Here is a 12,724-nt window from a genome sequence, read left to right on the forward strand (position 1 = left end):
TCTTAGAGGGTTTTGCCGACCAAAAAACCTTTGGTCGGCAAAAAGCAAGTCTTTAGCGACCAAAATTTTGGTCGCCAATAATCAATTATATTTCTTTGAAATTATACATTTACCGACCAATGTTTTAGTCGCCAATAATCTAAGGAATCGCCAACCAACACCTTTAGTAGCCAAAAGCTTCAAACGTGAAAAAAAAAATTTGTTGTAGAACAATTTGATCCCCTCTTGTGAAGACTCGAACTGCCAATCTCCCGCACCATAAACCTTATGTACCACACTCTTCCCACTACGCCTCTATAGCATTATATGATTGTATATGTGATATATATTATTTATATACATTCCCTTATATTAATATAAAAGTATATGTATAAATATAATTATTTTATTACATAATTTATGTAAAATAAACTATTTAGTAGCAAAATAAAAATAAAAAAATTAACTTTTAGCGACCAAAATAATTTTAGTAGCTAAAAATGACCACTTTTGGCGACTAAACTTATTTTTTTGTCGCCAAAAGGCAAAGCTTTTGGCTACTAAAAATTTTTTAGTCGGTAAAACCCATATAATCAGCGACCAAACTTATTTTTAGTCGCCAATTATAGACTTTTGGCTACTAAATTTTTTTAGTCGCCAAAAAACTTTACTTTGGGCTACTAAAAATTCTTTAGTCAATAAAACTCATATAATCAATGACCAAATTTATTTTTAATCGCCAATTGTAGACTTTTGGCTACTAAAATTGTTTAGTCGCCAAATTTTTTTATTTTTGGCTACTAATGCTGTTTTGGTTGCTGAAAATATAGCTTTCAGCGACCAAATTTTTTTTAGTCGGGAAATTTGATCGCCGAATGTGCTTTTTCCTACAGTCTATGAACATTCATATTATATTTGGTATGAGTTTTTTTTTCAAGTTTTTTCGAAAGTTAGTTGTATTTTTTTTTTACTATACTTATTGATTTAAAAATTATTTTTGTTACTATTGAACAATCAAAATAGTTGATTTTCACTTTTTTCAATTTTATTTTATATTTTTACGTTGCAGTGTGAATGTCCACATTGGTATGAGTTTATTTTTTAAAAAAACTAGTTGTATATTAATTATAAATTGTGAACATTTACATTATATTTTGGTATAAGTTTTATTTTTTTAGAAGTTAATTGTATATTTGTTGTTTTTGTTACTATACTTGTTAGTTGAACAATCATTTTTGTTTCCATTGAACAATTGAAATAATCGATTTTTACTTTTTTCAAATTTGTTTTATATTTTCACGTTACAATGTAAATGTTTACATTGGTATGAGTTATTTTTTTAAGGCTAGTTGTATGTTAATCATAAATTGCGAGCATTCATATTGTATTTTTGTATAAATTTTATTTTTTCGAAGGTTAGTTGTATGTTTTTTGTTTATTGTGAATATCCACATTCTACTTTAGTATGTGTTTTATTTTTTCAAAAATTAGTTGTATATTTGTCGTTTACTATGAACATTTACATTATATTTTGATTTTCAATCAAATTTTTTGTTGCGTTATTTTTAAAATTTTCAAATTATAAAATGGCTCAAAATTCATAATTTGAGATTTTTTTTCATGTAATGCGGAAGAGATTTTCTCCATGGAATAAGTGAAAGATTTTCTCTATATAATGTGAGAGAGAGAGAGAGAGAGAGAGAGAGAGAGAGAGAGATTTTCTCCATAAAATGAAAGAGAGATTTTCTCCATAAAATGAGAGATTATTGTTATGTATTAGTTTCAAAATAGAAACATGTGCAAAAAATTAGAAAGGATAATTTGGTCATATTACATTAAATAGGACTTAATGAAATATTCAAAAAGAATATGAGTTAAATAGAATAAAACACTTAGAAAGAGAATAATAACTTCTCTTTTTCATTTTATGAATAAAATACATTTATGATTCTTAAAATATGCATTTTGCATCACAAATTTATTTTTGTTAATTTCATCTATGAAGTTTTCAAATTGAGTCAATTGGTTTAATTCCAAACAACTGTTTAAATTTTAAATTGAATAATTATAAATTTTAACTATAGTCTTTAAAGTATACATTTTGTGTGATTTTGGTTCCTATTTTTTTTTTTTTTTTTTGGGAAAGCACCAATAAATCTCAAATTTGGGAATGTTAACCCATTTAGTCCCGAAGGTTTTTTGTTGGACTAATAGGTCCTATTTTCCAAGAAGCTTACTATAGGCCTTTTTATGATTTCCCTTCTTTTCAAACATCAAACATTATTCATCCAAAATCAAACATTAGCAACATCAGGATTATTCATCAAGCATCAACCACTAAACATTAGGATTATTCATCAAACATCAAACACAGATTCTGAACCATTAAACATTAGGATTATTCATCAAACATCAAACATTATCCATCAAACATCAAACATCAGATTTATGAGTAACATCATCGAAACAACATCAAACATTATCATCAAAACAACATCAAACATCACACCATCATCATCAAAACAACATCAAAATAACGATTAAACAATTTTTTAAATAACGATTAAACATCAAAATAAAACATTATTCTTCAACATTAAACATTATTCTTCAACATCAAACATTCGCAAGGGACTGTGAGGTGAGTCGGTGGTGTTGATGGGGAACAACACAGTGATGTTCTTCAGCGATGTTCTTCAGAATTTGGGATTGACCCATATGTAACTTTTGGATGAAGAACTGATCTTTTCATCAGAATTTGGAAATTTAGAGGAATTTGAGTTTTGGGTATCTTCTCAAATTGGGTCTTGAGAGAGAGAGAGAGAGAGAGAGGGGTACAGGTTCTTTGATGATGTTGATGTTGCAGAATATTAATCATCATGAACATCAAACATCATCAAACAATACTGTGAACAAACATTAATCATCATGAACATCAAACATTAATCATCATGAACATCAACGGGTAGGGTTTGTCCTCTTTTGAATCGCCATCAACGGGTTGTCTTCTTCCTAACGGTGTTTCAAACTTCTCTCCTCTCATCCACACCGAAACACCCAAAATTCCAAAAGGGTTTTACCAAAAACTCGAAATTCCGAAACTTTCAAACCCCCAAATCACAAATTTCAGATTTTTCAAGTTCAGAGCAGCCGTTGGGCACGAACCCAATTCAAATAATGAAGACCCAATTAAGAAGCTCCTTAAACGTGACTACAAGTGGGGTTTCAAGGCACAAATCGACTCGTTTTCGATCCCGAAAGGGCTTTCGAAGAAACTATTTGATTGATTTCATCGCGAAAGAATGAACATCAAACTATTCGATTGATGTTGTTTTGATGATGATGTTCTGATGTAAAAAAAGGACTAAATGGTTTATAAAAAAACACTCAGGACTAGATGGAGTAACATTTTCCAATATGGGACCTATGAGTAATTTTTCTTTTTTTTTTCTTTTTCATCAAAGTTTGGGACTAAATTAACAAAATTAAAAATTTTAATAACCAAAATGACACGAAACAAAGAGACCATATGTATATTTTATGGAAAATAATATATAAGTCCACTTTTAAAATCCATTTCCAAGATCTAATAATGTGTTAGTGAGATAATTAGTTAATGATTAGATAAGATAGGACAAATAGGGTTACCTTACCTATTTTAACATATTTTAGCTTCATTTGACATTAGCTACGGTAGCCAACTTTTTGGTTTTTGTTTTTGGGCTTTTTTGACTTTTGTGAAAGAAAAAATATATGGGCAAATTACAAACACCCCCTCGAGGTTTGGTAAAAATACAGATTCCTCCCTGAGGTTTGAAAAATTACAAATTGCCCCATGAGGGCCAAATTTTCATAACAAATTAGGAAAAATTAAGGGGGAATCTGTATAAAAATAAAAACCTCAGGGGCCAATTTGTTATGAAAATAAAAACCTTAGGGGGCGGGATGTAATTTCTCAAACCTCAGGGGGAATCTGTATTTTCACCAAACCTCGAGGGGGTGTTTGTAATTTGCCCAAAACATATTGATTATGATTTGGATTTGACATTTTGTCTTATTGACTTATAGCGCCTATTTTGTCTTTTTCTATTTTTTTAGTCATAACATGTTTACTAAACGAAAACTTTAATTGATTGTTACATCATTAGGTTTGAAAAATGGACATAATTTTTAAACTTGAATACCGGTACCAATGCTCTTATTTAAAATATAAATTATTCTTTATAATTTTAAAAATTACATCTCACTCGTCAAATTTTTAATCACATAATAAGTGACTCATTTTATTACTAAATTATTAAATTAATTAATAATTTTTAATAATATCAAAAATATATTTTAATTAACCATTCAGATTTTATTATTATATAAAAAAAGTAGGTAAAATTTTATTTATTTTATTAAATAAAAAATCCTAAAAAAAAAAAAAAGATATTTGTAATTTTTAAAATGCTGAGGGGGTTGTATTCGTGAATTACCTTATTTGATAGTAAGGACTTGCGGAGAAGATCGAAACACCTACGTGTAAATACACACACGGCTCCGACTGTCTTGGTGGGGTGAGATGTGGTGCCGGTGTTTTCTCTCTCTCTCTCTCTCTCTATTCAGAGGAGAGTCTATTTATAGAAGCAGAGTCATGAGCAACTGCAATTTGTATTTTATTAATGTGGCTCGCTTCTCATCGTCTCTGTATAAAACACGTAACTACAGGACTCTCTCTCTCTCTCTCTTCTCTCTCGGTCGGTGTCATTGAAGAGTCTCACTTCTTCTTCTTCTTCTTCTTCTTCTTCTTCTTCTTCTTGTAGCTCCGAATCCTCTGCTCGGCGGTTTCACCTCTCTCAAACCAGAATTGATTTCAGGTTGGTTTAATTCGTCCCTCATTGCTATGCTCGGACCTGAATTTTCTCAAATTCTCTCTCTCTATTTTTTTCAGTTTTTGTAGTAATCAATACTGAATTTTCTGATGTTAATGTCCACTTCTTCAAATCCGTATTTACATATATATATATATATATATAGGTGTATATATTATATGATTTAATGTAAGAGATCCATAATTAGACGAGTTCTCCTTGGAATTGTGTTCTTAATTTCCTTTCTTGATCAATCTTCTGGGTTTTGGAATTCTTTCTCATACGTGTGTTTGGATGCATGAACTAGCTTCATCATCATAGAACAAGTTTTCAATTTTTTTTTTTTTTTTTTTTGAGGTGATTATTATTAAGTAGTTATTTGGCATTAGCACATTATCCTATTTAGATCCCAGTCATCTTATTTAAATTATATCATCTCCCTATCACATTACTTGAAACTCAATTCATATTTTATAATTTTTCGTAAAAATTTAAAAAATATATTAGAACTTTCCAAACAACATCTAAATAAATTATTTCAAATATTTCAAAAAAAAACAGAGTGGATACAAGGAAAAATAAATAGAGTAAGGCGCAGATTTATTTTTTTTTGTCCTTTTCCTAAATCAAGCGTTTGTTATTTTATTCTTAATTATTTACATACATGATACATGGCGTATTTGTACTTTTTAATTATTTTCGATGGTCGCTTTGGCACGCCCGCTTAAAATCTTTCGCTTACTTGTGAATTAGTTTAGTGCCGTTTCGTAACACTTATGTATTCAGTATTTAGTTTTCAGTTTATATTTATAAAAATTTTAAAAATTCAAATAAAAATTTATTTGGTAAATTTTTAATTTATAAATCAGCGATCTCGGTTTATAAATTTGGCCAAAAAATATAAACTCAAAAAATGTGTTTCTGTTTTGAGTTTTTAAATTTTTTTTTTACCACCCAACACTAGCCACTACCTGCCACCATTTCCCACCACCGTCTTCCGCCACCACCACTCACCCCCCACCACTACCTGCCATCACCACTTAGTACCCACCTGCCACTACCACTCGCCAGCCACCACCCACCTGCCACCCTCTCGCCACCACCATCCACCCCCCGCCGCCGCCGCCGCCGCCACCACCACCACCACCCACCCGCCACCATCACGCACCTGCCACCCATCCACCACCACCACCATCCCCATCACCACCACCCACCACTCGCCGCCGCCGCCACCACCACCACCACCACCACCACCTGCCACCCACCCCCACCACCCACCTAAATTTTCTGATGTTAATGCCCACTTCTTCAAATCTCTATTTACATATATATATATATATAGGTGTATATATGATATGATTTAATCTAAGAGATCCATAATTAGACGAGTTCTCCTTGGAATTGTGTTCTTAATTTCCTTTCTTGATCAATCTTCTGGTTTTTGGAATTCTTTCTCATACGTGTGTTTGGATGCATGAACTAGCTTCATCATCATCGAACAAGTTTTCAATTTTCTTTTTTTCTTTTTCTTTTTTTTTTTTGAGGTGATTATTATTAAGTGGTTGTTTGGCATTAGCACATTATCCTATTTAGATCGCAGTCATTTTATTTAAATTATATCACCTCTCTATTATATCACTTCAAACTCAATTCATATTTTATAATTTTTCGTAAAAATTCAAAAAGTATATTAGAATTTCCCAAACAACCTCTAAATAAATTATTTCAAATATTCCAAAAAAACAGAGTGGATACAAGGAAAAATAAATAGAGTAAGGCTCAGACTTAATTTTTTTGTCCTTTTCCTAAATAAAGCGTTTGTTATTATAATCTTAATTATTTACATACATGATACATGGCGTATTTGTAATTTTTAATTATTTTCGATGGTCGCTTTGGCACACCAGCTTATAATCTTTCACTTACTTGTGAATTACTTTACTTCTAATTATAATAATTGCTTAACAGGAATGATTTTTGCAACGATTGTTTTATACCATTTATTTTCAAACAAGGTTTAAAAAAACCCTTTCAAAAAGCTATTAAATTTAAGGCCTCTTCTGGTAACATTTGGAAAAAGTCAATTTATTGGCTTATTGCCTTATTTTAATAAGAAAAAAGCTAACTTAATAACTGACTGCTAATAACAATCTTAAGAGTAGTTAATAAGATGTACAAAATGTCTAAATATTTATAATGTCAATAAACTCTTTTACTTATTTAAAAATATTTTTATACATTTCAATACACGTTCTATATATTTTTTTAACAATAGCCCTCGTAATGATTGTTATTGTTTTTATCCTCTTTTCTTTCAGTTTTTGTTCGATGATAATTGACTATTTTGACCAATAAATCTAGTTGAGGTCTCTTTGATTCATTTGTAGTTGTCCTTGAATTGAACAAAATGCCAATTTAATTCAATAAATCACATAGTTTCCTTTTGTTTTATACAACTATTGCTCTATTTGGTTCATTAAAATGATCATTTTAGCATATTATTATCACATTAGTTCATTAAAAAATATAAAATGTATTATCAATGAAATTATCATTCACCATCTCAAAAGAATAGTCCTTCAGTAGAAGATTAAGGAATAATCATTTCATTTCATTCTATTTTATTCAAGTGAAACAAATCCTAACTTGTAATAGTCTTTTTTATTTGAGCTAATTGCTTTAATTACTCACCAAACAGTTCATACATATAGCTCAAACCTCAACTAAGTGATGAGCTGTAGCAGTTCGAACTCTTACACTTTACACTTTATCAAAGATGTGAGAAGAGTAAGTGTGTCTCATTACTTGTTAAACTCCGTCTAATAATGTTAATGAACACATAAATAAACATATTAACTAGATACAGTATTAAATGTCATATCTCAATTGCGAATCACATATAAATTTTGTCTTAGAAAGTATATTTATTAGTATTCCTATTATAATATAATTAAACTTCATAAGAGTAAATAGAGCTTAACCCGTCAGTTATGGGCATGAGGTTAAATGACTGAAATGGGTCTGAGATTACTCAGAATGTGTGGCAATCAGGCTTCCTCTACCGTACACTTTTTTGAGTTTGAATTAGTGAGAGCAAAGCACACTTTGATAGCAATGTACAACAAACTGTCAAATACAAAGTCACGACAAGTGGTGGTACACTGCTGCTACCTTGATGGTTCTTTCCTTTCCTCATATGAAGACACAGCCTTAAGCAATCAACATTTACGAATATGATTTTTTTTCATAAGCATTTGCTCAACCTCTTTGTAATCTTTTCTGGGTCATGGTAATGATTGTTACAGCCTTACAGTGTTTTCGTTAAAATAAAGATTTTTTCAAAATAATTATAATTTTAATACACATTTTATATATTTCGAAACATTTTTGTATATTTAACATTTTTTAATATATTTTTTATAGGTACATTAACACTAATATTCGCCCACTAAACAGTGAATAGCATTTTATTTTTTAAATTTAGTCCTGTTGACTAAATCTCTATGGTTTCTGTCTAGTTCTTCATTTTCAGGATTTTTCATCTCTCATATTAGTTGTATTATACAAGATTCAGAGTACACAGAGTTAAGAGGACGAGGAAACCCAACTTCATTTGCAGTAAAATTTGGGTAGAAGTTGTCACAAAACCAAGAGTAAAAGATGGGTTTCTTGTCGCTCTTGGAGGTGGCTTCAATGCCAATACTACAAGTGCTCATAATCAGCATATTAGGAGCTTTCATGGCAACAGATTATCTCAATCTTCTTCCCACAGCCTCACGCAAGTCCCTCAACAAGGTAAGACACCCCACCTCAATGTGTGCCATCATCAGCTCTCTTCACCATTTCATGAACATTCATATGGTATTGACTAAGAAATTTTAATGTGATTACAGATTGTGTTCATGGTGTTCACTCCATCCCTCATGTTTGCAAGTCTGGCTGAGACTGTCACCTTCCAAGATCTCATTGCATGGTAGGATATGTACTCGAGCAACTTTCTTGCCATTTCTTTGTGTACCTTTTTGATCTGCATATTTTATTTCACCACCCAAACAAAGTCTAAAACAATAAAGATTGTGGAAGATCAAACTTATAATTATAAAAGCAAAATTAGGTGGTTCTGTAATGGTTTTAGCCAATGGGACAAGGGGAGAAAAAAGAAGGGTCAACAAAACACAAATGAAACATGGTTTTGTAAATAATTATTTTTCTAAAACAATTAGTGACCCAGTGCGCAAGGCTCCCACTCAAACGGGATTTGAGGGCAAGATGTGCGCAACCTTACTCTAATTTGTAAATGCTTATAAATTAGAAGTTAAAATATAAAAAGAAGAATTCCACAATGGTAGAATTACAAACTACTTCAACAATAAAAAAATAAAAAATAGTAGTAAGCTCCATTTCCAAGTAGTTTGCATAACAAAATTTGAAGCAGAATATTTTTTTTTTCCTTTTTGGGGCAAATTCCAAACGCAAGAGGAACCTTTTTGATCACCAATTCTTATGTAACAACAAAATTCTAGCTAAGTTCAGTGGCAATGGTAAATGATAAGAAAGAGTTACAAACTTTAAGTCATTTTTTAACAAATTTGAAGGCTTTGAGTTTCGGAGGCATCCTCTAGGCATTTTTAATGAGTTCCACTTTCATGAAGTTTTAGCTAAAAGCCACTATAAGTTATCACATCACTCTCTCTACTTTTCTACACGTCTTTCGTAAAAAGCCAAAAAGTCAATTAAAATAGCCAATTCCCAAATGGAGTGTAGTTCTGGAAACAAATGCTAAATGCTGCCTGAAAACTTGTAAGGAAACCTATGAAATTTGAGCAATGTCTGGTGTTTCTAAACTTCTTTTTATCCTGTCTTCAGGTGGTTTATGCCTATTAATGTAGGCCTAACCTTCCTATTTGGAGGAATACTAGGATGGATAGCAGTGAAAATATTGAAACCGAAGCCACATCTAGAAGGCCTGATCATTGCTACATGTTCATCAGGTATTTGCAGACACACAGCTTTCAGCTCTTTCACTGCATTTAGGGACGCCACTTTGAACCCTAATTGTTTTTGTCATTGTGATGTGTTTTTTGAATAGGAAACTTGGGAAACCTAATGTTGATAGTTGTCCCTGCAATCTGTTCTGAAGAAGGCAGCCCTTTTGGTAATCACAAAGCATGTAGTTCCGTTGCACTGTCTTATGCATCTTTCTCCATGGCGGTAAGGCAGTTTTGCATGCTTTATACTCACAATTCTATGCTGATCTTCCAAATACAAAATCATGCTTCTAAGACTGATAATTAAGCTATGATGAAATGGAAAACCATGATTGAACAGAAGATTAGAAAATTTGAGAACTATAATCCTGAGCATTGCTATATATTTCTGCTGCATTTGTCTTTTTTGAAATGATTAGAGATCCAAAACGGTAGAACCTGCTTGAATTAGACCATATCCTAAGCATTGCTATATATGTCTGCTGCATTCGTCTATTTTGAAATGATTAGGGATCCAAATCGGTAGAACCTGCTTGAATTAGATCGTATCCTAAGCATTGCTACATATGTCTGATGCATTTGTCTATTCTGAAATGATTAGGGATCCAAATCAGTAGAACCTGTTTGAATTAGATCATGCAGTCTCAAATTATTCAAATCTGTTATTCTTGTTTGTGATATGTTTCTTTCTGTTTATGTTCTTCTCACCTTTTTCCATATCTTTTCCAGCTTGGAGGTTTCTTCATTTGGACTTACACTTACCAACTAATACGAAGCTCATCAATGAAATACAAAGCTCTTCAAGCAGCTGAAGAGATCTCAAAGTTACCAAACAACGATTTAGAATCCGATGAGAAGACTCATCTTCTTGAAGGAGAAGTTCAAGAACATGTCGCTATACTCGTGCCATCAACAAGACCCACTGAAGAGTACACAGAAGAAAACCAAGCTGTAAGTCCCATTTGTTTCAGTTTCCTAGTACCTAAACTCATTAAGAATGAGAAAAAAAAGAGATTCACAAAGCCCTGTCTGTGATCTATTGGCGCATACAAAATTCAGTATTTCTAATTGGTTCTTGAAATTCTCAAATTTTCTTATTGTAGATGCCCCAAGTGTCTGCCAGCAAACTGGAGAAAGAGAACGTGTCGTTTTGGGGAAATATAATAGTAGTTCTCCACCAGTTGCTGGAGGAGTTATTGGCACCTCCAACCCTTTCTGCTGTGAGTTCTTCTCAAAATTTCAGCTTCATTTATGTGCTTAATATGAATGCTGAAATTTATCATTTCCATTACACCAAGAGATTAATCACATAGTTTCTCCATCTATAATCAGATTGTCGGATTCTTTTTCGGGGCTATCCCATGGCTGAAGAACCTTATAATTGGTGAGAGTGCCCCTCTAAGAGTGATCCAAGACTCCATCAAATTACTTGGGTATGTATTTTTAGCACTGCAAATGATTGTTTACATGTTTTTCTCTAATTTCAATGTTGTCCTAAGTAATTGGAGGCTAATTTATTGTGCAGGGGTGGAACAATACCTTGCATCACCCTCATTCTAGGAGGCAACCTCACACAAGGTTAGAAATAGCTTTGAATGTCGTATTTACTACACAAAAATAATGAAATAGGGAAATTAGACATTTAACAAAGTATAATTGTCTGCCAAACTGAACAGGCTTACGCACGGCAAGATTGAAACCGATAATGATTATTGCAGTCATCTGTGTGCGATATGTGCTCCTTCCATTCATCGGGATTGGTGTAGTTAGAGCAGCCAGCAGTCTTGGTTTCCTTCCATCAGACCCATTGTACCACTATGTGCTCATGATTCAATTTGCACTACCACCTGCCATGAATATTGGTAAGCCATTATCACCCGTTTGGTACTTTGTTTGGGATATGGGTTGATTCTTTTTGTCTATTTTGGTCTGTGCTACAAAGTCTCGTTCGGGATGAGCTTTTTGACTTTTTTTTTTTTTTTTTGTAAGAAAAAAATTAAAATAATTATGATTTAAATGTGACATTTTGTCTTATTAGGCTAAAAAACTTATTTTGTCTTTTGTAACTAAAATAGCCCCAACGCAACGAAACAGTTTTTTTAGCTAAAGTTTTGAAAATGTTTGTTTGCGGGATGTTCTAATTTGGCAATGTTCGCTGTTTAGTAAAAATTTTCACATTTTCAACTTTTTTTTTTCTTTCTTTCTTAAATATGTAGGTACCATGACCCAACTGTTTGATGTGGCACAAGAGGAGTGTTCGGTGCTCTTCCTATGGACTTACCTTGTAGCTTGCCTTTCACTCACTGTATGGTCAACAATCTTCATGTGGACCTTGTCCTGATCAAACCCTATTGGTTCACAACTGAAGAAAGTACTTTGTGTACGTGTGTGTAAGAGAGAGAGAGAGAGAGAGAGAGAGAGAGAGCCCAAAGTCAAATTGAGTTAGGCATTCATATAGTGCATATACCATGCATTTCTGCCTTGGTGTTTTGACATGCGTCTATTTTCCATTTTTTGTTTTGATTTTTTTGACGTAAATGATTTGTATTGTTTCAATATAGGAAAATTGGCAGATCAAATTGGCAACTTGGTATGATAACAAAATCAAAAGAGTAATGTCAGAGATCGTGAAAAAAATATCATGAAGATGATTATGAAAGATTATTTACATTTAGATTACGCATACAATAAAACACCATAAACTAATCAAATGATAAAAAATATTTATGATACATTTCATGATATTTTTTTTCATGATTCCTAATATTATTCAAATCAAAAAAAGACTTGTGTATGCTTGTTTTGTTACTATATAATAGAGAAATACAAAAGAGAATTATTTGTGGTTCAGCAATCTCCTTTTTTGATTTTATTATCATACCAAGCTGCCAATGTGATCTACCA

The 12,724-nt window shown here is 32.0% G+C and overlaps 1 protein-coding gene across 4 annotated transcripts; it reads left to right on the plus strand.

Annotated features, from left to right (window-relative positions):
- Nucleotides 1–4,470: 4,470 nt before the first annotated feature.
- Nucleotides 4,471–12,399, plus strand: LOC114310481 (protein PIN-LIKES 7). 4 transcript variants are annotated; one of them, XM_082891377.1, is made up of 12 exons: nt 4,531–4,679; nt 4,785–4,838; nt 8,351–8,627; nt 8,726–8,805; nt 9,699–9,823; nt 9,922–10,043; nt 10,550–10,771; nt 10,924–11,040; nt 11,153–11,253; nt 11,346–11,398; nt 11,497–11,682; nt 12,037–12,399. In XM_082891377.1, the coding sequence occupies exons 3-12, from the start codon at nt 8,493–8,495 to the stop codon at nt 12,159–12,161; spliced, it is 1,266 nt and encodes a 421-aa protein (XP_082747503.1). In that variant the 5' UTR covers nt 4,531–4,679; nt 4,785–4,838; nt 8,351–8,492; the 3' UTR covers nt 12,162–12,399. The 4 variants fall into 4 exon arrangements, with proteins under 4 accessions (XP_082747499.1, XP_082747503.1, XP_082747507.1 ...); XM_082891386.1 differs by having other exon boundaries at nt 4,535–4,679; nt 8,365–8,627; XM_082891373.1 differs by having other exon boundaries at nt 4,471–4,838.
- The last annotated feature ends 325 nt before the right edge of the window (nt 12,400–12,724 follow it).

This window comes from Camellia sinensis, chromosome 1 (assembly GCF_055761805.1).
Source record: "Camellia sinensis isolate YWXY chromosome 1, ASM5576180v1, whole genome shotgun sequence".
In the NCBI taxonomy this organism is placed as follows: Eukaryota; Viridiplantae; Streptophyta; class Magnoliopsida; order Ericales; family Theaceae; genus Camellia; species Camellia sinensis.